At 47.6% G+C, this 24005-nt stretch overlaps 2 protein-coding genes across 2 annotated transcripts in view; one reads left to right on the forward strand and one right to left on the reverse strand.

Moving 5' to 3' along the window:
* The window catches only part of IFT25 (intraflagellar transport 25), a 75201-nt gene that overhangs the window by 44894 nt on the left and 6302 nt on the right, over positions 1–24005 (forward strand). The window lies entirely within an intron of this gene.
* On the reverse strand, positions 3043–23407 carry DIO1 (iodothyronine deiodinase 1). The gene is made up of 4 exons (NM_001122593.2): positions 23044–23407; positions 10543–10686; positions 6316–6515; positions 3043–4085 (listed from the first exon to the last, which is right to left on the reverse strand). Exons 1-4 carry the CDS (start codon positions 23378–23380, stop codon positions 4017–4019), a joined length of 750 nt encoding a protein of 249 aa, NP_001116065.1. The 5' UTR covers positions 23381–23407; the 3' UTR covers positions 3043–4016.

A 24005-nucleotide genomic window follows, 5' to 3' on the forward strand; every position in this document is an offset into this window, starting at 1 on the left:
CTTTCACTTTTCACTTTCATGCATTGGAGAAGGAAATGGCCACTCACTCCAGTGTTCTTGCCTGGAGAATCCCAGGTCCGGGGAGCCTGGTGGGCTGCCGTCTTTGGGGTCGCACAGAGTTGGACACAACTGAAACGACTTAGCAGCAGCAGCAGCAGAGGGTCATTAGAGGCATGTAGGACTTCAGGGAATACAGGATCCACATGCCCTTCTTCAGAAAACTGCATACTTGAGACTTTGAATGATGCAACCTATATGGCCGATTGGGTATCCTGGACTCCTTCCTCAATCAAACATGCTGGATAAAATATTTCAATACACCATTGGAAACTAATGGCTGAGTTTACCAGAAATAAAGTTGTCTGTGGCCAGGAGCAATTGAGAGTCTGACTCTGGGCAGGTGAATAAACATTAAAGTCACTGGGCCTCTCCAAGGGCATCTGCCAATTTCTGAGTCGGAGCCTGGGTTTCCTGGGCCTCCTGCCAGGCCCATAAGGCCAGTCTTGCAGCAGCTAGAACACAAGCTAGAATGGGCAGTAGGCGCAGAGTCATACATAAAGCCAGGTACCACAGAGGGCATCACCCTTAGAGCAGGGGTCCCCAGCCTCTGGGATCTAATGTCTGATGATCTGAGGTGAAGCTGATGTAATAATAATAGAAACAAAGTCCACAATAAATGTAATGTTCTTGAATCATCCTGAAACCATCCCCCCAACTCCCAGTCCGTGGAAAAATTGTCTTCCATGAAACTGGTCTCTAGTGCCAAAAAGGCTGGGGACCGCTAGGGGGCTTAGAGAACAGTGGACTAAAGGTAAATCTTCCCCTTGAAAGCAGACAAATAGGTGGTTTTGAAAAATCTTCTTCAAATCTGTTGATATTCTGAATGCAACCTGTACTTGGAGTGAAACAGGATATACTAACAAGCTTCTTTTACTTTACTCGTACTTTCCAACGCTAGTCAAGCAGAGACAGTTCATTCTTGGTATCCAGACCCAGAGAGGTCACCTTCTAAGAGAAAAGACCTTTCTTCATCATAAATTAAAACTGAGCTCAAACCTTTTGCAGTCTCCTGGGCAGGTTTTTTCCCCACCTTTGCCCACATTGTTTTGTCCGCTTTAATGCTATTCTCCCTTCTCATGTTCTTTGGGCTCACATCCCAGATTATAGACTTCCTGGGCATCTTTGAAGACCAAGCTCAAAGGTCACCACTTCCACAAAGCTTTCCTAGAGGCACCCAGCTCAGACAGACTGCTTTCTCCTCTGTGCTCTCTGAGCTTTAGCCTTTCCCTCAGCTCTAACCTGGGCTTTCCTGGTAGCTGGTAAAGAATCTGCCTGCAATGCAGGAGATCCCGGTTCAATTCCTGAATTGGGAAGATCTGCTAGAGAAGGAATAGGCAACCCACTCCAGTATTCTTGGGTCCCTGGCAGCTCAGATGGTAAAGAATCTGCCTGCAATTCGGGAGGCCTGGGTTTGATCCCTGGGTTGGGAAATGCCCTGGAGGAGAGCATGGAAACCTGCTCCAGTATTCTAGCCTGGAGAATCCCCATGGACAGAGGGGTTGCAAAGAGTCGGACACGACTAAGCAACTAAGCACAACTCAGTACAACTCTAACCCGTCATATTTGACCTTGAATTATGGTTATTGCAGTGTATGTCCACCCCGTCCCCCCTGCCCTCTTTGTCATCTTTGCATTGTCTCTCAGCACTCAGAGAAGAAATCAGGGCTCAATTAATGTCTGAAGCATTATATCGAGGAAAATTTAATTGGATTGTTTGGGATCTATTTTAGCTTTCTGTAAACTCCTCTGTTCCAGCTACTATTATTTGTTTAAAACTGGGAGATTTCTAGGCGTTTATAGGTGTGAGTTGAAGGACCACCTGAAAAGTGATTCAGAGGAGCACAGCTTTATACTCTGCCTCTTTTTGTGGAATTTAGTGCTTAGGAAGGGCTTCCCTGATGGTTCAGCATTAACGAATCTGCCTGCAATGCAGGAGCCTTGGGTTTGATCCCTGGGTCAGGAAGATTCCCTGGAGGAGGAATGGCAACCCACTCCAGTATTCTTGCCTGGAAAAAAACCCCATGGACAGAGGAGGCTGGCAGGCTACAGTCCTTGGGGTCACACAGAATCAAATACCACTGAGAGACTAAGCAACACTGCTTACAAAAAAGGACAGTGCTCAGCTGTGCTTTATACCCACTGTTTCACAGCTACCTGTCCTCTGTATCCTCTTACAAACTCACACCAGTATCGGTCAGTTGCTTTGGCAGGAGGAAGAGTTTCATTCAGTGTCTCTACTATCCTGTATTTTTTTCCATCTCCCAGCACCTAAAAAGGGAGCCCAGGGAGGCAGTTGTAGAGCAGTAATGATGGTAACAATAGTAGCGAGTAGCCTGGCATTTTCTCCAAGCCAGGCACAGTTCTGAGTGCTTTACTCATGAGTCCTCTGTAGGGTAGTCACTGTTGATACCCTGTTTTGTAGTTCAAGATACCAAAGCAGCTTTAAACAAAATCACACAGCCAGCAGGGAGCAGAGCTGGGATTCTGGTTTGAAGTTAGAGACATGGTTTGAATCTCAGCTTGTTGCTTACTGAGTCTGAGGCCTTCCATAAATTACTTAATTCTGAGCCTTGGTTTCCTCATCTGTAAAATGGGTCTAATAATCTCCTCTTTGACCTGTATAGAGATTAAATACGACTGCAAATCTGAAAGTGCCTGTGCCTGATAAATGATTAACAACTATTTTTAAAAGTTCCTTGGCAGGTAAGACAGACAAGAAAAATGTGTTTTCATGTTAGAAAAATGCCTCCCAAGTCTTTTCTATCATGTCATGTTGTGAAGATAATTTGATTTCAATGTGGACATTCTCTGGCAAGGAGTTTATGAGAAAGGTAACACATAGAGACTGAGTGTTCTTCCCACCAAAGGAGGGCCTTCCAGCATATGGTATTTTTTGGTCATCGGATTACATTCGTCTAGAATAAAAAATAGAACAAGCTGACACGCATTAGGAAAGACAATGTAAAGATCACACTGAAGCCATCCAGAAGAGCCTGATAGTTTTTAATCATTCTATGTTAGCTTGCTGCATCTTAAAACATTTTCTTTCAAATCAAGTCACAGCCGTGTGTACTTTAGGCTGTGGCCGTCATGAACAAATATGAAAAGAGGCAGAGTTAAAACAGTACCAATGGTTATCCATTAGTCTGAGGTAATCTAATGCAAATGACCTTTTAGGAGACTTGTGAAGAAATCAGAGAAACAGGATTTCAGATATGAGTTTCTGTATAACTGAATGACAGCTCTGCAGTATTCGTTGTCTAGTTTGGTCAAGGTCATAGTGGTTTTAGGAAGCCAGTCCTCCCACCAAGCAGCTTGTTATAATTGAAAATAAAAGAAGATTCCAAGGTACGGAGAGCAAGACATCTATGAAATATATTCAAAGGTGGTGAAGTGAGCACCTCCTCTTCTACTGTAGAACTGAAAATATATTACTGTGAAAACTCACCCATCACTGCCACCATCCTTTGTTTTAAGTGTTTTGGCAAGAAAAGGATTACCGTCTGTACTGTCTGCTCCCATTCTCTTTGAATTCCTTTGAAAACCTGGAGTTATCCCCATGCTTAGTTCTAAAAGCCAATTTAGTGTCTTAAATGATCAATTCTTTAAATGGCAAATTTGGTACAGTGAATTTACTTCATTTAAAGAATGCCATATTAGAGTGGCTGAATACTCAGAAGGAAATGCAGCGTGTACCTGCTCTCATTCTTAGAATGCTGTGCAATGAACACAGTCTCCATGGTAGGAGCAGTACGAAATTATACCTTCTTTAATACTCAGCTTACTTGTGGCTTCATTTTCTCATTGCAACAATTGTTTGCTTGGATCAGAAAAATCCAGGCTAGTGATTCAACTGGGAACACAGGTCAAGAGGTAAATGTCAGCTGGGATGGGGGTCAAACCAAGCCTTAAGGGGCCCTCAGGTTGGGCACCTAGAACTGGGCAATCCGTCCAGATTAACTGTGGAGCTTTTCCAGAACAGCACGAACTTCCTCTGGATGGTAGTTCCAAGGACCAGGTTTACCCTGCAAGAGAAATGAGTCAGCATTTCCAGATTTCCAACTTGCGGGAATATGTAGGTCTGGAGCTGAGCTGAGCTGAGAGATTTGAGCTGGTGACACCTTTGTGGAAGTCGTCAGGATGGTGCAGTCAAGGGCAGATGTCCTTGAGATAGATGAGAGCACCCAGGGAAAGCATGTGGAATGGCACCAACATGTAATGGGAAGACTGGACAAAGAAGCAGGAGGAAAAGCAGAGCAGGTAAAGAAGATTTCAAAAGGAGAAAGGGATGTAGACAAATAAGCTTCTCTTCCACAACTGGACCTTCAGACCAGCCACCTCTCACATCAAGTTGTGCTCACTCTGCATCAAACCACCTCTGCCTGTCTAACCCCACGGCCTCAGTTCAGCCCTCTTCACCTCCTGTTTAGGCAACTACGACCCCAGCTCCTTCAGTCCATTCTTTTTTTTTTTTAAGTTGGAGTATGTTTGCTTTACAATGTTGTGTATGTTTCGTCCAGTCCGTTCTTCACCTAGTAGTCCATGATCTTTCTAAAGTAGAGATCTGACTTGTGCTTCTCCCTGGCTCACAACTCTTCAGTGCCTCTTTGCTCTCAGATGTAGGCTGAACTCCTTGGTCCAGAAAGAGCCTTTTATAATGGAAACGTCCCAACCCTCCACACCCTGCCCTAACATACCTCAGTGCTTCTGTCTCTCCTTCCCGTATTTGCAATGGTTTTTACTCACCATGTTCACGTGGCAGCCTCCTTATCCTAAGCAGGTGTCACCTCCTCTGAAAAGCCTGCCCTTCCTCAGGGTTCAGGAAATTTACTGTCTGAGAGCCAAATCTATCCTGATGTCTCACACCCTTTCCTTTACATATTGTCTATGCCGGTTTTGTGCTACAATAGCAAAACTGAAGCGTTTCAGTGGGGATTATTTGGCCCCCACGGAGTCACATTTCCTATCTGGCCCTTTGCAGAACAGCTTTGATAAACCCTGCCCTGGAGCCTCACAGCACCCAGGAAGCTGTAACACTCTATTTATGCCTTCTTATTCCCTGCTCCTCCAGTTGTGAGTACTTCGAAGTAAGTTGTGTCTCCTTTTAAACTTGCGCTTGTGTTTCCAGTACTTGCTCAGAGCCTAACCCCAGGTAGGGACTCAGTACCCAGCTTGCCTCAACCAGGCCACCTCAGTACTGTGTCACAGGGGACGGGAAGGGAAGAAGGACTCGAACCCTCGTGCTGTGACCCTTAGCATTCTGAGAATTTATGTGAAGGTTGTTGCTTGTTTCGCCGGCATGAATAAGGCCCGCCTGACCCATGGGCAGAGAGGCACCCCAGAGCTGGGTTTCATGTGCTCCCCCAGGTTTGAATCCCTTCAGCAGATGTAAAACTAATTTCTATCCCCTCAGGGGAGGCTATCGATTCCCAGGTGGCACTAGTGGTAAAGAATCTGCCTGCCAACGCAGAAACCACAGGAGACACAGTTTCGATCCCTAGGTTGGGAAGATCCGCTGGAGAAGAAAATGGCAACCCACTCCAGTATTCTTGCTTGGAAAATCCCATGGACCGAGGAGCCTGGTGGGCTACACTCCATGGGGCTGCAGAGAGTCAGACAAGACTGATGACTGAGCACCGCACAACACACAACAGAGGAGGCTCACAGTGCCCCCAGGATCAGAAGCTGTGCTCCCTTCCTTCACCCTCACCAAGCTGGAAGCATTAAAGGGGTACATGGTCCCCAGAAAAGCAGACTGGGCTCAGCAGCATTTGCCGCTCCAAACTATAGAGGAGGTGTTCTTCTGGCCTCTATACCTGTTTCCAGGTTCAGGCCTGTCTCAGGGATTAGCAGCTTCAGACCCTCCCACTCCCATCCCATCCCAGACGATTTAGAATTGAAATAGGAGCCTTGAGCAACTTGGCCTTAGGCAAGTCCAGTTCCTCCTCTGAGCACTATTCCTGAAATGGAAACATTGTCTCTCAAAGCAAACCAGGGCTGGGCCAGTCTTCTGCATTCAGAAGGCTCCCGGGAAGCTGCAACACCAGTCCAAATGCTATGGCCTTTCTTGTGCATTATTTCATCCCCTGTGAGGTGGGGGTCCATGTTTCCATTTTAGAAAAGAAGAAACTGAAGCTCCAAGAGGGGAAAGGACTTGCCTGTGGTCACGTGGCTGGTAAATGACCAGGCAACGATTTGAAACGTGGTCCTCTCTATGCCCTTGCCCTGCCCTCCCTGGGTCCCACAAGTCCCCACCTTGTACAGGACCCTGCCCTCCTGGAGCACATAGAGCCTCTCTGGCAGTGCTGCGTAGCACGAGCTGCTCTGGTTCGTCATTGTGTCTACCACCACGGGGCACGGGGGGCTCCTGTCCAGCAGCAGGTGGGCTGCCCGCAGGCGGTCCTGGAGATTCCGGTGATTCTTGATGTCCACATTGTTCTTAAAAGCCCAGCCATCTGTAACAGAAAGACCTGTGGGTCAGATACTGCCCCCACTTTTAACTGAGGGTCCCAGATGGAGGACTTCTCAACTTTGGCACTACTTACAGTTTGGGCTAGGTAATTCTTGTTGTGGGGGCTGTTTTGTGTGTTGTAAGCTGTTAAGCAGCGTCTTTGGCCACTACACACTAGATGTCAGTGGTGTCACCTTGCCTTCAGCTTGTGACAACCGAAAATGTCTCAGACATTGCCAAATGCCCTCTGCAGGACAAAAATTACCCTTGGTTGAGAACCACTGCTGTCACACCATCTCCTCCAGGAAGCCTTCCTTGATACACTCAGCTGTGTGATATTGGGCAGGCTCTTTAAATCTTTTTAAATTCTCAGTTTTCCCATCTGCTAAATGAATTAAAAGAACCCACATTTCAGTTAGCTGTAAGGCTTACCTGAGATAATTCTGTAGAATTCCCAGTATTCTACCTGGTTCATTGTAGCTGCTTAAAAACTATTGACTTATATTGCCTGACTGCCCCAAAATAGCAGACAAGTAGAGAAGAAGCCAGTTTTCATTCTTTTTTTTTTTTTTTTCAGTTTTCATTCTCTACTACAGGTATTTTCTCTGGAGATGCCCCACCCCCACCCCAAACCAAATCTATTTAAGATTGCTTCACTTTAAATCAGTGGCCCCCAACATTTTTGGCTCTAGGGACCGGTTTTTGGAAGACAGTTTTTCCATGGACTGGGTGGTAGGTGGGGGGATGATTTGGGGATGATTCAAGTGCGTAACATTAATTGTGCACTTTATTTCTATTATTATTATATCAGCTGCAACTCAGATCATCAGGCATTAGACCCTAGAGGTTGGGGACCCCTGCTTTAAAGGGAAGGGGATTTTCAATTGGCTTCATTGGCCGAGATGCCCATCTGCCAACCTAAAGGAGCTGGTCCTCATTAGTGAATGGGCCCACAGGTTGAAAAAATGTCCATAAATTTTTATGGACCTGGTACTGGCCTTGCCCTTCTACTTGCCCCATATCTGGGGAGATTGGAACCCAGATAAAGTGGTGTGGGTTCTTTCAGAAGCCACGGGGCCTGCATTTATAATAGTTGCCTCCCAGGGTAATGTAAGCAGCAGAACTGGCTCTTCCTTCTTGTGCTTCAAAGTCCTCTCAAAGTACTCCTCCCCTAGGAAAACCCAGGGTCAGAAGAAATTCACATCCAGTTAAAACAGCCTGGACTCAGTTTAAAGTATTTATTAACTGCCCCAAGACAGCTAAACCTTGTGGATGACAGTAACACCAACTTATACGTGTGTCATGTCTAGGCGGGCAGTCTTTTCCATCCATTAGCTCCCCGGCGCTTCACAGGATGTCCTTCTCATCCCCACCCTGCAGCTGGGAATGTGGAGGCCCAGAGAGCAACCTTTAACTGTGAGTTCTTTAGAGACAGGCGCTGCATGTACCTTTCATCTCCATGTATCCCTTGGCCCAGCACAGGGCTGGACACCTAGTAGGTATTCAGTAAATTCTGTTAAGTGGGTTATTCTGGGAGACATGTGTTTGCATGCTCAGTCATATCTGACTCTTTGCGAACCTATGGACCATAGGCTGCCAGGCTCCTCTGTCCATGGAATTCTCCAGGGAAGAATAATGGAGTAGGTTGCCATCCTCCAGGGGATCTTCCCAACCCAGGGATTGAACCCGTGTCTCTTATGTCTCCTGCATTGGCAGGTGGGTTCTTAACCACTAGTGCCACGTGGGAAGACTTGTTCTGGAAGATAGGTGCTATTATTCAATTTTAGTAACACAAAAGTGGGCATGGAAGGTAAGCTGTCCAGGTCACGTGGCCAGCACATGATGCAGCTAGGGCGATCTTCCTACCACAATGCATGCCTTCCTGTAATTTACCTGGACAGACACGTGGTATGTGGGGGAAAAGGAAGTCAACTGATTGGCTTAGACCTCCTAGGATTGGTGGACACTGGCTCTGTGCATTTTAGTTCTGGGATTCAGGCCTTACCTACTTCTGACTGATGGAGTGAGTACCCTGGGGAAAGAGTTGGGGTGGAAGAAGAAATGCTTGAACTAGGAGTGGCACAGCACAGAGGGTACACAGCACAGCCACCAGTGTGGGTCAGGGCTGGAAGAGGAAGCCTTTCCCTCAGTGGCTTGAGATGGACAGCCCTGGGTCCAGGAAAGGGTTAAACCTGCTCAGTCGGATTCCAGGAGAAAGCAGGGGAGGAGACAGGTATCAGGAAATTTCTGTGATGATCCAACTGCTCTTGTTGCACTTTGCAACTTGTTCTATTAGAGATTAAAGCTGGATTCTCTACAACCTTGTGACTCCAAGCATGGTCCCTGGACCAGCAGGCTCAACACTACCTGGGGGCATGGCTTAAAGTGCCAAGTCTCAGGCCCCCCTCTGCTGCCCTGTGATCCAGAACCTGCATCTTAACAAGATTACCCGGTAACTCGAGCGCACTTTAAAGACTGAGCAGCGCTGCCCCCAGAGTTAAATCCGCTTTGGCAGAGCTTCCACCATCAACTGTGTGAACATCAAGGCATCCTCTCAGCCATGGAGACCCTGACACCTGTAGGTGCCCAAGTTCTCTTTTCTTTCATTGATGGCTGCTTCTCTCCCAAAGGGTATTTAACAAAGAAACACATTGTTCTTGACTTTGCTCTACTGTTGCCTGTGCTGTTTGTTTTGAATTTTATTTTGGAAATGTTCAAATATACATAAAAGTAGAGAGAACAGCTTCATCAACCTCCATGTAACTGTTACCCTATGCTAATATTTTTAATTGCCCCAAAGTCTTCAATGAAGATAGAAGCTGCCAGTTAAATGAGCACAGTGTCAGGCTGAAAGCAGTTCTCCAACCTCTGGGTGCATATAAGTTAAGATGCAATGGGCCTAGGGTGGCCCTGGAACATGCATTTCAACAGGCAACCCACAGGGCTCAGACACGAGGGATCTAGGGACTACTCTGGGGAAAGGGCTGATGGAGCAGCTTTGCTGATAATTAATAACAATCTCTAAACACATGGATGAGCCAGCAAGGCTAATACTGGTCTAAACGCTCACTTACTCACCCAACTTTCACTGAGCTCTGACTATAACATGGACTCTGCCAGGTGCTGAGTGACAGATGACTGAAACAGCTTCTTGTGGGGTGATGGGGTGAATAAATAATCCTCGTTTTACTCAGCCATATGAGCCTTCTTGCCTTCTCCAACCTCTGAGTTTGAGGCTTGGGCTAAACTCTTGGGTTCCGTTCCCATAAAAATCAGGAAGACAGGGATGTGTCTGATTATCCTGTAAAGTTCAAGAAGCTTCGACCAAGCTGTAGAAGTTTCAGGGAGGGACATGTCTGCCCGTGGTATGGCAGGACTTTCTCACAGAGCTGTTCAGCAAAGGAACAAGATTTCCCATTAAATAATAAAGATGAGCCATCACCTATTAGGAGCTGAAACAAGGATTGCAGCCTCAGGTAAAAGCTGGCCCAGAGCAGGGGTTCTCAAAGTGTGGTCCCCCAATCCACAGCTTCAGCATCACTCAGAGATGGTTAGAAATGTAAATTATTAGGCCCCACACCAGGTTTAACTCCAACTCTGGGGTGGGGTCCAGCAGTCTGCTTTCACAAGCCCTGGTGCTTCTGGTGCTCACGATGCTTGGGAACCATGGACGGAGATGAACCAGGGAGAAGCTCCCCTGGAGCTTGGAGAGCCTTAGGATGGATCTCACACATTGCTAGAGCCGCCGTTTCACTCGTGACCTTTCATGAGGTCTAAATTCCTTGTGATTGTGCTCAGATGAGCTCCTCCCCTTGATTCCCCGACTTACCCACTCAGAATGATAGAAGCACTCCAGGTTTCTGCTCTGTGTGACTATCGGAGAGCACAGACTATGGAGTTAGCGAGTAGGGGGTAGACCTAGCAGTGACTGAGTTAGGTCCTCAACAAACAGTGACTCTTTCCTTCTCTCTTCCTCTTCTTCCCACCCCCAACCATGAGCGAAGGGGAGAGGGAAGGACATCTTTTTTTACCTGATGCATGTGCTTCTTCGATGTAAATGATGAGAAAATCTGCTACGGAACCAAAATCTTCAATAAGTCTCTTGAATTGGTCAAATTTGAAAATAAATGAAGGTCAGGTACAACTTCCAAAATTCAGCACCAAGGGTCTGTTGCCTAAAACAAATGGAACCATCATCAACCAGTAACTGACACATAGCATTTCTTTTTCGAGCACCGTCTTCACTCCTGCTTTCATTGTTACCTTTATTTCCTCTCTAAGATGGAGACGGGGCACAGTGCAGGGGTGAGGGGAGGGCAGAAGCTTAGAACACACGATTTAGCAGAGGCTAGAGCCAGTTGACTCCTCTCCAGAATGAAGGGATTCTATCAGGCAGTCTCAGTGGATCACCTGCACTCACTGGGAAGTAAATAATGACAAAAAGAGTCCCTTTCATGCAGTGATACGGCAGGCACCCATCTGTTCTCTCACTGATGTGATTAGTGTACTACAAGGTGGGTGATTTTTTACCCTCTGGCTTATAGGCTTATTCCATGTCACACAGCAGGTCAATGGTGGTGTTAAACCCAACATTCTGGCTTCTGGATTCTCAATCTGGTGCTCTTCCTATTCAAAGTACCTCAGTTCCCTCACTCACAAATGGACATAATAACAATATTTACCTGATAGGATTGTTCTAAGGATTAGGTAAATTAAAGCAGATAAGGGCTTAGAATGGTGCCTACCCATATAGGTACCCAATAAGTGTAATATTGCTCAAACTACCACACAATTGCACTCATCTCACACACTAGTAAAATAATGCTCAAAATTCTCCAAGCCAGGCTTCAGCAATATGTGAACCGTGAACTTCCAGATGTTCAAACTGGTTTTAGAAAAGGCAGAGGAACCAGAGATCAAATTGCCAACATCTGCTGGATCATCGAAAAAGCAAGAGAGTTCCAGAAAAACATCTACTTCTGCTTTATTGACTATGCCAAAGCCTTTGACTGTGTGGATCACAATAAACTGTGGAAAATTCTGAAAGAGATGGGAATACCAGACCACCTGACCTGCCTCTTGAGAAATTGGTATGCAGGTCAGAAAGCAACAGTTAGAAGTGGACATGGAACAACAGACTGGTTCCAAATAGGAAAAGGAGTACATCAAGGCTGTATATTGTCACCCTGCTTATTTAACTTACATGCAGAGTACATTATGAGGAACGCTGGGCTAGAGGAAGCACAAGCTGTAATCAAGATTTCCGGGAGAAATATCAATAACCTCAGATATGCAGGTGACACCACCCTTATGGCAGAAAGTGAAGAAGAACTAAAGAGCCTCTTGATGAAAGTAAAAGAGGAGAGTGAAAAAGTTGGCTTAAAGCTCAACATTCAGAAAACGAAGATCAAGGCATCTGGTCCCATCACTTCATGGCAAATAGATGGGGAAACAGTGGAAACAGTGTCAGACTTTATTTTTGGGGGCTCCAAAATCACTTTAGATGGTGATTGCAGCCATGAAACTAAAAGACGCTTACTCCTTAGAAGGAAAGTTATGACCAACCTAGATAGCGTATTCAAAAGCAGAGACATTACTTTGCCAACAAAGGTCCATCTAGTCCAAGCTATGGCTTTTCCAGTGGTCATGTATGGATGTGAGAGTTGGACTGTGAAGAAAGCTGAGCACCGAAGAATTGATGCTTTTGAGCTGTGGTGTTGGAGAAGACTCTTGAGAGTCCCTTGGACTGCACGGAGATCCAACCAGTCCATTCTAAAGGAGATCAACCCTGAATATTCACTGAAAGGACTGATGCTGAAGCTGAAACTCCAATACTTTGACCACCTGATGTGAAGAGCTGATTCATTTGAAAAGATCCTGATGCTGGGAAAGATTGAGGGCAGGAGGAGAAGGGGACGACAGAGTATGAGATGGTTGGATGGCATCACTGACTCGATAGACATGGGTTTGGGTGGTCTCTGGGAGTTGGTGCTAGACAGGGAGGCCTGGCGTGCTGCGGTTCATGGGGTCGCAAAGAATCAGACATGACTGAGTGACTGAACTGAACTGAACTGAGTAAGTGTAAGCTCTCATCTCTTCTCTGAGCTGTGAAGTGGGAACAGTGGAGAAGGCTCCAGAAAGAGTGAAATGTGGGGCTTGGTCACATAATTGGCTGGGCCAGGGCAAAATGAAAATTCAAGGCCTTTCATTCAAAAAGTAGGGGAAAGTGCCAATAAATACATTAAAATAGTTTTCTGGTTCAGTATCTCTCTTGCCCTGGCATGCTGCTTTTTAGTTGCTATTTAATATCAGGTTCCCTTGGGCACAGAGATATTCATAGGGTGAATGTAGACTCTCACAGTCACCCAGGAGCCCCCGGATTCTGCATACATGTCTGTATATTTGTGGCTGCTGGCAACCAGCTTTCCTTTCCCTCCAGCCACCAGACCAGTGTCCCATGCCCCGGCCAGGAGCGCAGAAACTGAGCCAGACATGTCATCTTCACACCTGCCATCTCCCACACCCACAGGGTATAGCAACTTCCATGCAGGGACATGCTCGGTACCTCGAGGAAAGGAGTGGGGGCAAAAGCCTTCTCCCATTAAGTCACCCGAGTCACTTGCCAAATGGATTCGTGGCACTGTCAGCTCAGGCTGGGGATGCCCACCTCCATGCCCTCCTGTGAGACGCTGCAGGATGCCCACACCTGACCCTAACCTTTCCTATTCCTGGGTCCAGACCCTCTCTGGGCCTGCAGGTGGCAGCAGCCACTGGGTGGGAGCAAGGAGGTTGGGCAGGCTGGGGCCCTGGCAGTGGCGGGGTGGTCCTGGGAGAACTGTTAGGGGTGGGGGAGAGGGAGGGGGGAGGCTGTAGGAAACAGGAACCTGTGTGAGCCAAGGCTCCAAGTCCCTGAGGCATGTCCAATTGTCCAAAAAGTCTTCTCTCGCAAAATACAAATTAAGGATAAAACTATCAAGAATTTCAAGACAGTTCTGGCGGAGCGCTCAGTTCAGTCGCTCAGTCATGTCCGACTCTTTGTGACCCCATGAACCGCAGAACACCAGGCCTCCCTGTCCATCACCAACTGTCGGAGTCCACCCAAACCCATGTCCATTGAGTTGGTGATGCCATCCAACCATCTCATCCTCTGTCGTCCTCTTCTTCTCCTGCCCTCAATCTTTCCCAGCATCAGGGTCTTTTCAGATGAGTTAGCTGTTTGCATCAGGTGGCCAAAGTACTGGAGTTTCAGCTTCAGCATCAGTCCTTCCAAAGAGCGCTCAGCCCCTTCTGAATAAGCACCCTTCATGATTCACTGGTCCCATACCCAGGAAGACAGCCCTGGGTGAGAGCCTTCTGTAACTCCTCCAGTAGGTCCTGCACTGTGACATGGCCAGTTTAAGTGTCTGCATCCCACAGGCTACTCACTGTCCCTGAGGGCAGGGCCTATTCCTCATTCTTCCTCACATCCCCAACACTGAGTATACCCTCATCGCAATACAAGCATTCACAGTGCTAATAAGGTGCACAGTTCTCTACCACACACGGGATTCAGCACAGAGCAGAAGCAGCAGGTCTCTGCCTGTGTGCAATTAGAATGTGAAAATGTTAGTTGCTCAGAAGCGTCAGACTCTTTGCGACGCCATGGACTGTAGCCCACAAGGCTGCTCTGACCATGGAATTCTCCAGGCAAGAATACTGGAGTGGGCTGCCATTTCCTTCTCCAGGGGATCTTCTCGACCCAGGGATCGAACCTGGGTCTCCCGCATTGCAGCCAGATTCTTTACCATCTGAGCCACCAGGGAAGCCCCTGTGCAACTGAAGATCTGTTTAATGGGGAGACAGGCAGGAAACAAGAAAATCATAAAAGAAGTCATTTCAAGTTGTGACAAGTATCAGAAAAGAGACTATAAAGGAGTGACATGACATTGTGGGTCAGGGGAGGCCTCTAAGGAGATGCCGTTTACCCTGAGAAATAGGAAAGAGCCAACCATGGGCAAAGGGAGGGGGGTCATTCCAGGCAAAGGGGCGCCACATCCAAAGGCCCAAGAGGGACAGAGCTTGGTGTATTGAGAGACCTGCAAGGCCACTGTGACTGGAACCAGGCCAAGGGCAATGAGAGAGGTGACTGGAGAGGTAGGTAGGGCAAAAGCAGGCAGGCTCTCCTATGCCATGGCATAGAATGTGGATTTTCTTCCAGGTCCAGGGGGACATCATGGAGATAAAGCAAGGATGGTGGACATTTGCTGCAATTTTGGCTGCCCAGCCTGTAGCCCTCCTTCCTGCTTGGAATTCCCTATTTTTTGTACTATTGATAGGGGATTGTGCCCAGCCTTGCTCTGTGGAAGAGAGATGGGCCAGGTCCATTCTCCTTCCCAGCAGCCAGGGCACAGGCTGGGCTGGTTGGACCCTCCCATGTAGTTCTTTGATTCTGGAGTGATTGAGATGGTAGAACCCATCCACGCCCCAGTGGTAGAGCCCCAAGGGGATGGTGAAGTCCCTACAGTGGAGAGGGATTTCCCATGGCAACCACAGTGTCAGCAGCTTCCAGGCCCAACTGCTGAAACTAAAAGATTGTTCAGGCCCAGTGCTCCTGCTGTGATTGATTCTGGGGAGCCTGTAACATTTTTCTAACACACTTGGCATTTATACATGTGGAAATGGGTGTGACTAAGAAAACCCAAGTGAGTTTCTGTTGCTTACAAGCCAAAACTCTGATTGCTACTGTAGGCTATGAGATGAAAAATGATCAGTTGACCCTTTAAAATGGGCCTGGCTGCTCAGTGGAGAAAGGATTGAGAGTGAAAACAGAAGAGGGGCAGAAGCAGTTAGAGGTAGTTGGGGAAATCCACAATGGAGTTAATGGGAGTCTAGGCTAGTGTGCAGTACTCTTGCCTGGAAAATCCCATGGACGGAGGAGCCTGGTGCACTGCAGTCCATGGGGTCGCTAGGAGTCTGACACGACTAAGCGACTTCACTTTCACTTTTCACTTTCATGCATTGGAGAAGGAAATGGCAACCCACTCCAGTGTTCTTGCCTGGAGAATCCCAGGGACGGGGGAGCCTGGTGGGCTGCCGTCTATGGGGTCACACAGAGTCGGACACGACTTGATGAGACTTAGCAGCAGCAGCAGGCTAGTGTGTGTGTACAGGGGGAAGGGTCAAAGGTAGAACTGATGGGACTTGTTGATGGATGGGGAGTGGAGGACATTTTAACTTGCTTGTGGTTTCTTTGGTTAGTTATTTCTTTAACTTGTTCCACAAAGGATTTAAAGGAGCTTACACATATAATAAAATATGAAATAAAAGAATTTGAAAGCCATGGCCCTCCAGGAGGCTCAGATCTCATGCATTCGTTGTACTGCTGCTGCTGTGCTAAGTCGTGGCTGACTCTTCTCGACCCCATGGTCCGGCAGGCTCCTCTGTCCATGTGATTTCCCAGGCAAGAATACTTCAGTGGGTTGCTATTTCCTTCTCCAGGGAATCTTCCTGACCCAGGAACCGAACTAGAATCTCCTGCATTGGCAGATGAATTCTTTACCACTGAGCCACCTGGGGAGCCCACGCATTCATTATAACTGAGCTAATATTGACTCTGAGTTTCCAGATGGCCAAGGAAAAGGAGAAACATGATTGCTTATATATTCCTCATTTTTCAGTACTTGAGGAGAAAGCAAGCCTGTTCCACTGGAGATACAAAGTTCTTGTCATCCTTGCCTCGAAGATGATCTCACAGGAGGCCCTAGGGGGCACTGGGAGGGCCTCAGCTGGTTGCCTCCTCACCGCATGTGACAGGTTTGCTCAGGTCACAGCAGGGGAGGCTCAGAGGCCAGTCATAACTCAGTGGCTAGCTACTGGCCTCCAATGACCCCAGGGAGTCACCCTTCAGATAAGAACTGAGGAGATTTAAGGTCAGGACCAGAGCCAACTATGGGCTGTCTGGAAATTTGTTTTTAATGGGATAAAAAATTTCAACATCCACTGATTAGGACGTGAAGAAACACAGTCATTTGTTTAATTATTTATAGTGTGGCTGGGTGCAGTGATCAGTACTGAGGGCAAAGTTTCAGCTTAGATCCCTGCTTTTCTGGTAGCAGACAGAAAATGGATGGAGGCGAGGGGGTGGCCGGACTGGGGACTGGCCCCCTGCCCATGTCCACAGGCCACACTGCAGAGGACACCAGTTCAGGAACATCAAGCAAGAACTGACTGTCAAGTCCAGCTTGTTTGTGTAAGTGGGGAAACGGCTCTGTGGTAGCACTAGACTCAAACCCATCATTGGTTAACTTACTGGTCAGCCCCCAAACCAGTAAATTAATCCCCACACCAGGCTCTCTTAGCAGAGAAAACCAGCCTGTTTATAGTCACTAGATGACCCCTTATAAGTATATTTGGAGAGATTTTAGAAGATTTTAAATGGGGGATGAAATAAATCTAGTTTCAGAGCAATGGCCAGGTTCCAGGACAAGCGGTCATCCAGATTTGCCTTCCACCCCAACACGCAGTCAGTGCTGCGTGGCCTGTGTGTGTCTCGCGTGTGCGGGTGCAGGTACCTGCAGAGGATAAGAGGCGGCTGAGTTTCTCTGAGCTTCTGTTTTTTTATCCAACATTAGAAAGCACACCAGCTGAGAGTCAGAAGTCTCAAGTTCTTGTTCGGACTCTACAAGAACTCTCTGTGTGACTCTGAGCAAGTCCTTTACCTCTGCATAGAAGTTAAATAAGCAGGGTGACAATATACAGCCTTGACGTACTCCTTTTCCTATTTGGAACCAGTCTGTTGTTCCATGCCCAGTTCTAACTGTTGCTTTCTGACCTGCATATAGGTTTCTCAAGAGGCAGATCAGGTGGTCTGGTATTCCCATCTCTTTCAGAATTTTCCACAGTTTATTGTGATCCACACAGTCAAAAGCTTTGGCATAGTCAATAAAGCAGAAGTAGATGTTTTTCTGGAACTGGGCCTTTGCATCTGAAAAAATGAAAGGGTTGCTTTATATGATCTGTAAAGAGTCTTCCCTGGAGAAGGCACTGGCGACCCATTCCAATACTCTTGCCTGGAAAATCCCGTGGATGGAGGAGCCTGGTGGGCTGCAGTCCATGGGGTCACTAGGAGTCGGATACGACTGAGCAGCTTCATTTTCACTTTTCACTTTCACGCATGGGAGAAGGAAATGGCAACCCACTCCAGTGTTCTTGCCTGGAGAGTCCCAGTGACAGCAGAGCCTGGTGGGCTGCCGTCTATGGGGTCGCACAGAGTCAGACATGACTGAAGCGACTTAGCAGCAGCAGCAGCAAAGAGTCTTCCCAAATCCCAAAGAAAGGCAATGCCAAAGAATGCTCAAACTACCACACAACTGCACTCATCTCACACGCTAGTAAAGTAATGCTCAAAATTCTCCAAGCCAGGCTTCCGCAATACATGAACCATGAACTTCCAGGTGTTCAAGCTGGTTTTAGAAAAGGCAGAGGAACCAGAGATCAAATTGCCAACATCCACTGGATCATGGAAAAAGCAAGAGAGTTCCAGAAAAACATCTACTTCTGCTTTATTGACTATGCCAAAGCCTTTGACTGTGTGGATCACAATAAACTGTAGAAAATTCTTCAAGAGATGGGAATACCAGACCACCTGATCTGCCTCTTGAGAAACCTATATGCAGGTCAGAAAGCAACAGTTAGAACTGGACATGGAACAACAGACTGGTTCCAAATAGGAAAAGGAGTACGTCAAGGCTGTATATTGTCACCCTGCTTATTTAACTTCTATGCAGAGTACATCATGAGAAATGCTGGGCTGGAAGAAGCACAAGCTGGAATCAAGATTGCTGGGAGAAATATCAATAACCTCAAACATGCAGATGACACCACCCTTATGGCAGAAAGCGAAGAGGAACTAAAAAGCCTCTTGATGAAAGTGAAAGTGGAGAGTGAAAAAGTTGGCTTAAAGCTCAACATTCAAAAAACGAAGATCATGGCATCTGGTCCCATCACTTCATGGGAAATAGATGGAGAAACAGTGGAAACAGTGGCTGACTTTATTTTTCTGGGCTTCAAAATCACTGCAGATGGTGCTTGCAGCCAGGAAATTAAGAGACGCTTACTTCTTGGAAGGAAAGGTTATGACCAACCTAGTTCAGTTCAGTTCAGTCGCTCAGTCATGTCCCACTCTTTGTGACCCCATGAATCGCAGCACGCCAGGCCTCTCTGTCCATCACCAACTCCGGGAGTTCACTCAGACTCACGTCCATCGAGTCAGTAATGCCATCCAGCCATCTTATCCTCTGTCGTCCCCTTCTCCTCCTGCCCCCAATCCCTCCCAGCATCAGAGTCTTTTCCAATGAGTCAACTCTTCACATGAGGTGGCCAAAGTACTGGAATTTCAGCTTTAGCATCATTCCTTCCAAAGAAATCCCAGGGCTGATATCCTTCAGACATACCTAGACAGCATATTAAAAAGCAGAGATATTACTTTGCCAGCAAAGGTCCATCTAGTCAAGGCTATGGTTTTTCCAGTGGTCATGTATGGATGTGAGAGTTGGACTGTGAAGAAAGCTGAGCGCCAAAGAATTGATGCTTTTGAACTGTGGTGTTGGAGAAGACTCTTGAGAGTCCCCCTGGACTCCAAGGAGATCCAACCAGTCCATCCTAAAGGAGATCAGTCCTGGGTGTTCGTTGGAAGGACTGATGCTGAAGCTGAAATTCCAGTACTTTGGCCACCTCATGCAAAGAGTTGACTCATTGGAAAAGACCCTGATGGTGGGAGGGACTGGGGGCAGGAGGAGAAGGGGACGACAGAGGATGAGATGGCTGGATGGCATCACTGACTCGATGGACATGAGTTTGAGTGAACTCCGGGAGTTGTTGATGGACAGGGAGGCCTGGCGTGCTGCGATTCATGGGGTCGCAAAGAGTCAGACACGACTGAGCAACTGAACTGAACTGAAAAAGTCTTCCAGAACTTCCATCCTGGGGCTCCAAAATGAGTTTGGATTTATACTTAAAGCATACAGCAGAGCTCTTTAGTGGATTGATGGGTTTCCAAAGCTCTTACAGACTGTCTTTCTTATTTTTTTCCTTTTTAAAATTTTAATTTATTTTTTAATTGAAGGATAATTGTTTTACGAATTGTGTGGTTTCTGCCAAACATCAACACAGAATGTCTTTCTAATAAGCAGAACTGATCATGTTAACTCTGCTTGAAGATCCTTCTAAGAACTCACCAACACATTCAGAGTAAGGGCTCTTTGCTAAGACACAGAGGCCTTGGAAGCTCTGATCCCTGATGACACCTCCAGCCTCCTTCTTCACTCCTTCATGCCTCTCACACCCTGCTTCTACCAAACTGACTGATGCCCCTCCATGTATCAGACCTCTGCTGGCCCTCCCCTCCACCCTGCTCTGTTCACCACTCTCCTCTTCCTCACCCATCCCGAGGCTTCAGTCCTTACACCATCAGCTCACCGTTCTCTTCTCCAGGAAGCCCTCCCCTGACCATCTTCCCACCTGACCCTTCTCCTTCCTGAACTCCTTGGTTCCCTCTACCCCTCCATCATCTCCTTCCTTGAGTAATGAGATCTTCCAGTTGTGTTGATTTCTGTATCATCAGTACCTATTACTTCAGGGGACTCTGGACCAATGTGCTGAAATTCTATTTTATAAAAGTTTTTTTTCATTGCTCAGACTCCTCTCTCCATCATCAATTTCAGGTGCAGCAGCGGGGAGCAGAGACAAATAGAACAGTATCGAAAACGTACACTGAGGACTTCCCTGGTGATTCAGTGGCTAAGACTGCACTCCCAATGCAGGGGACCTGGGTTCGATCCCTAGTCAGGAAAGTAGATTGCATGTGCCTCAACTAAGCATTCACATGCTGCAACAAAGACTGGTGAAGCCAAATAAATATTTTTAAAAATAAAATGTACACTGGCCCACTGGAAAGTAAGCAGTTAACATAAGCAAGTAAATGCTGTGAATTGGCCATGAGGCACGTTGGCTTTCATGGAGCTGATCACTAGATCATCAAAAGTCAGCAAATTGGCATGGTTCTGTCACAGGAGTTGGCATGAGGTAGACTCACAGTAAACATGAGCTGATTCTCATTGCTTTTATCATCAGTGGTCACTTAGTGAATGTTTGCTGAAAAAACCAAGGTCATTTCTGCACTGCAGTTTAAGATCATGAACAAAAAAACTCTTACCCTTCCCTCTGATTGAAACACTCTTCCCTTTTCAAGCTACCAAAATCTTACTTATTTTTCAAGGCTTAACTCCAATGCCACCTCCTCCAGGAAACCTTCCAAGCCCTGCAGGTGAAGTTCATACCTTTTTAGTCTCCCCTCAGCCTCACGGAACTGTATGGACTTGTTATTACTTCTGTCTGTACCATGAAACCATAAATTCCTCAGACAAAAGAGCAAGCTCTTATCTAGCCCTGAGGAGCCCCTGGCGTCTAGCTGAGGACCTAGCTCAAGGGAGGTGCTCGTGAATGTCTGTTGAGGTACACTGGGAAAACAGGATGAAGAAGCCGGATCCTGGGTCTGACTTGGTCACTCCCTGGCTCCATCACCTTTGCCCTCAGTTTCCTCCACTTCCCTTTTAAAATGAGAGCACTGGATCAGGCCCACACCCCCAGAGTGTGTTCTTTGGAACTAATGCGACGATGATAGGCTATCCTTCCGGTGGACAATGGGAAGTTGTATGTGTGTGTTAGGAAAATCAGTCAGTGCTGTGTTAAAGTTTTTCAAGGTTTTTTTTTTTTTTTTTTTTAAGCTTCAGGGCCTCTCAGAGACTCTTATGTTCATGCACATGATGAATTTCCAGGGGGAGAGGATGTACTGTGCTTAGTCGCTCAGTCGTGTCTGACTCTTTGCTACCACATGGACTGTAGCCCGCCAAGCTCCTCTGTCCATGGCGGCTCTTCAGGCAAGAGTACTGGAGTAGGTTGCCATTTCCTTCTCCAGGGGATCTTCCCAACCCAGGGATCGAACCTGGGTCTCCCGCATTGCAGCCAGATTCTTTACCATCTGAGCCACCAGGGAAACCCAAGAATACTGGAGTGGGTAGCTTATCTCTTCTCCAGGGGATCTTTTGGGGCCAGGAATCAAACTGGGACCTCTTGCAGTGCAGGTGGATTCTTAACCAGATGAGCTACCAGGGAAGCCCAGAGGAGAGTATAGTATGCAGATTTCCCAAACTATTTTGACCAGGGAACATTATCTAGTAAAGCATATCTATGGGATTTGGTTCCCAAAGAACACACTTTGAAAAACAGTAGATTAGTCAATAACCTCAGGGACCTTCTCTCCTCTGTTTGCCGTGTTCATGCCCTGGGATTTCCACAGCCGTGTCCCAAGGTGCCCCCGCCTGGGCAGGAGGAAAACACTTGTGCTTGAGTAGCCAAGTGCTGGATAGGAAGGATCAGTGCCCAGGAGAGGTCCAGGCAGAGATCTAGGAGTTCAGAAGGGAGGGAGAGCAGGAGAGCTGTAGGGATCTGAGCTGGTGTCACAGGAGAGGCTTGAGAGCAGAGAGGAATGGTGGTGATGGAGGGGAAGGGCATCAGCACAGAGAAGGGAAAGCACAAAGGATGTACAAAAACCAGCAGTCCATCTGGAGGCAGTGTGCTGAGGGGAAGCCTGCAGGTGAAGTTGGGAAGAAAAGCTGGAGTCAGTCCACAGAGGACATGGAGAACAAGGCTGAGCCTGGGCTTCATCCCAGATGCAGACGGGGCTGCTGAAGGTTGGTGAGCTGGGGTACCAGTCAGCCAGGGATATGTTTGTGGAAGGGTCATCTGGTGACCATCCTCAAGTTAGGTGGGAAGAGAGGGCAAGATGGGGAGGAGGAAGACCTGGCAGGAAGAGCAGCTGTGAGGAAAAAAGAGAAACCTGACCAGAGAGGCCTTTAAGAGCCCAAACAGATAGAGCTGGTTTGTCTGGGAGAGGGAGAGAGAGAGATCTGCAACAAATATTTACTGGGCAACTGGCATGAGCCAGCAGCAGCCAGGGGGACCCAACAGTGGGTTAGAGCACAGCCTCCACTTGCATAGAGCTTGCAGGCTAGTGAAGAGGACAGACAATAATCAAACACCCACACATATTAACAATTACAAACCATGACAGGTGTGTAAAGAGAAATTTAGGGTATGAAGCATAGAAGAGGGGATTAAGTGAGATCAGGGGACTGGGATCAGGGGGTGCCACTGAGCAAGAGTCTGAAGGATGAGCCAGAGTGGACCAGATGGGGGCAGGGAGGTGGGGAGGGGATGGTGAAGACATCCCAGGCAGAGCAACTGTGCAATAAGAGCAGTGCTCAAGGAGCTGATGGCTAGTGTGACTGGTTTGCCATTTGATTGCCTGGGAAGGTGGTGATGTCACTCAGAAGAACAGAACCCAGGAGAAGTCCTTGTTTTCAGGAAGTGGGACGAGGACAGGAAGCCAGAAAAGGAGCAGCTGGAGCAGTGGCATTCAAGCTTCCATCCCACCCGCCCACCCCCCTCAAACACCCCCATCCAAGCACCTCTCGAGCTTGGACCAGCCGTCTGACCTTGCATGAAGTCCCAGATGCTGCACCTCTCTCCTGACAGGCGGACTACAGGACAGTTTGGGGCCAGACCCCCTTGTTCAGTCATGTCCTCCAGTCTCTGCCAACGGACCTTCAGGATAAACCAGAAATACTGGGTACTGAAGAAGGTAGGGATCCAGTTTTCATGGGAGAAGTGTGGGTTCCTGGTCATGCCAGTCTTCTCGCCCATGGCCAGGATGTTCTGCTTGACCCTCCTGGGAAACAGCGTCAGGAGCACTTTGCCTATGGCCACATGCAGGGCCACCTGAAAGAGGACCCAGAGCCTCTTCAGCCATAGCCCTGGCGAGGGCAGCCCCATCACAACACAGCCAGAGCTGGCTCTGAGGCCGGTGCACAGAGAGGAAACCTCCCGGCCACACAGGGCGGAGCTGGACAAAGGTGACGGATGGCGGCAGCCAACCCAGACAGAAGGAAGGTGCCAGGACAGAAGGGGTTTGCCTTCCGGTCAATAGAATGGAAAATTTCAAGCCAAGGGCTAAAGGTCTGTTGTAATGACCATTTCAGACTTTTTGCCTTACTTAACCTTTGAGAGACCCACTTCAGTGTTCTTGCCTGGAGAATCCCAGGGACGGGGAAGCCTGGTGGGCTGCTGTCTATGGGGTCGCACAGAGTCGGACACGACTGAAGCGACTTAGCAGCAGCAGCAAACTTTGAGAGATACCTGGATTGGAAGATTTCAGGTCCTAAATTCTCCCTCTGATAAAGTTAAAAAGCAAAAGCTTTAAACCGGCACGCTTAAAGGGACTCTGTGGTTCTTTAGAAAGGCTCTGTTGCAGTAAGTTCTACTGTTAATTATTTGTTTAATAATGTAAATTGTCCTTTTGCTGCTGAAGGATGTTTTCTCACTCACAGCTTCTAGCTAGTGGTTGTGAATTTCTGGAGGCCTAGCCCTCCCCAGAGCATTTGAGTCTGGAAGCTCTCCA

The sequence above is a fragment of the Bos taurus genome, chromosome 3 (genome assembly GCF_002263795.3).
Source record: "Bos taurus isolate L1 Dominette 01449 registration number 42190680 breed Hereford chromosome 3, ARS-UCD2.0, whole genome shotgun sequence".
In the NCBI taxonomy this organism is placed as follows: Eukaryota; Metazoa; Chordata; class Mammalia; order Artiodactyla; family Bovidae; genus Bos; species Bos taurus.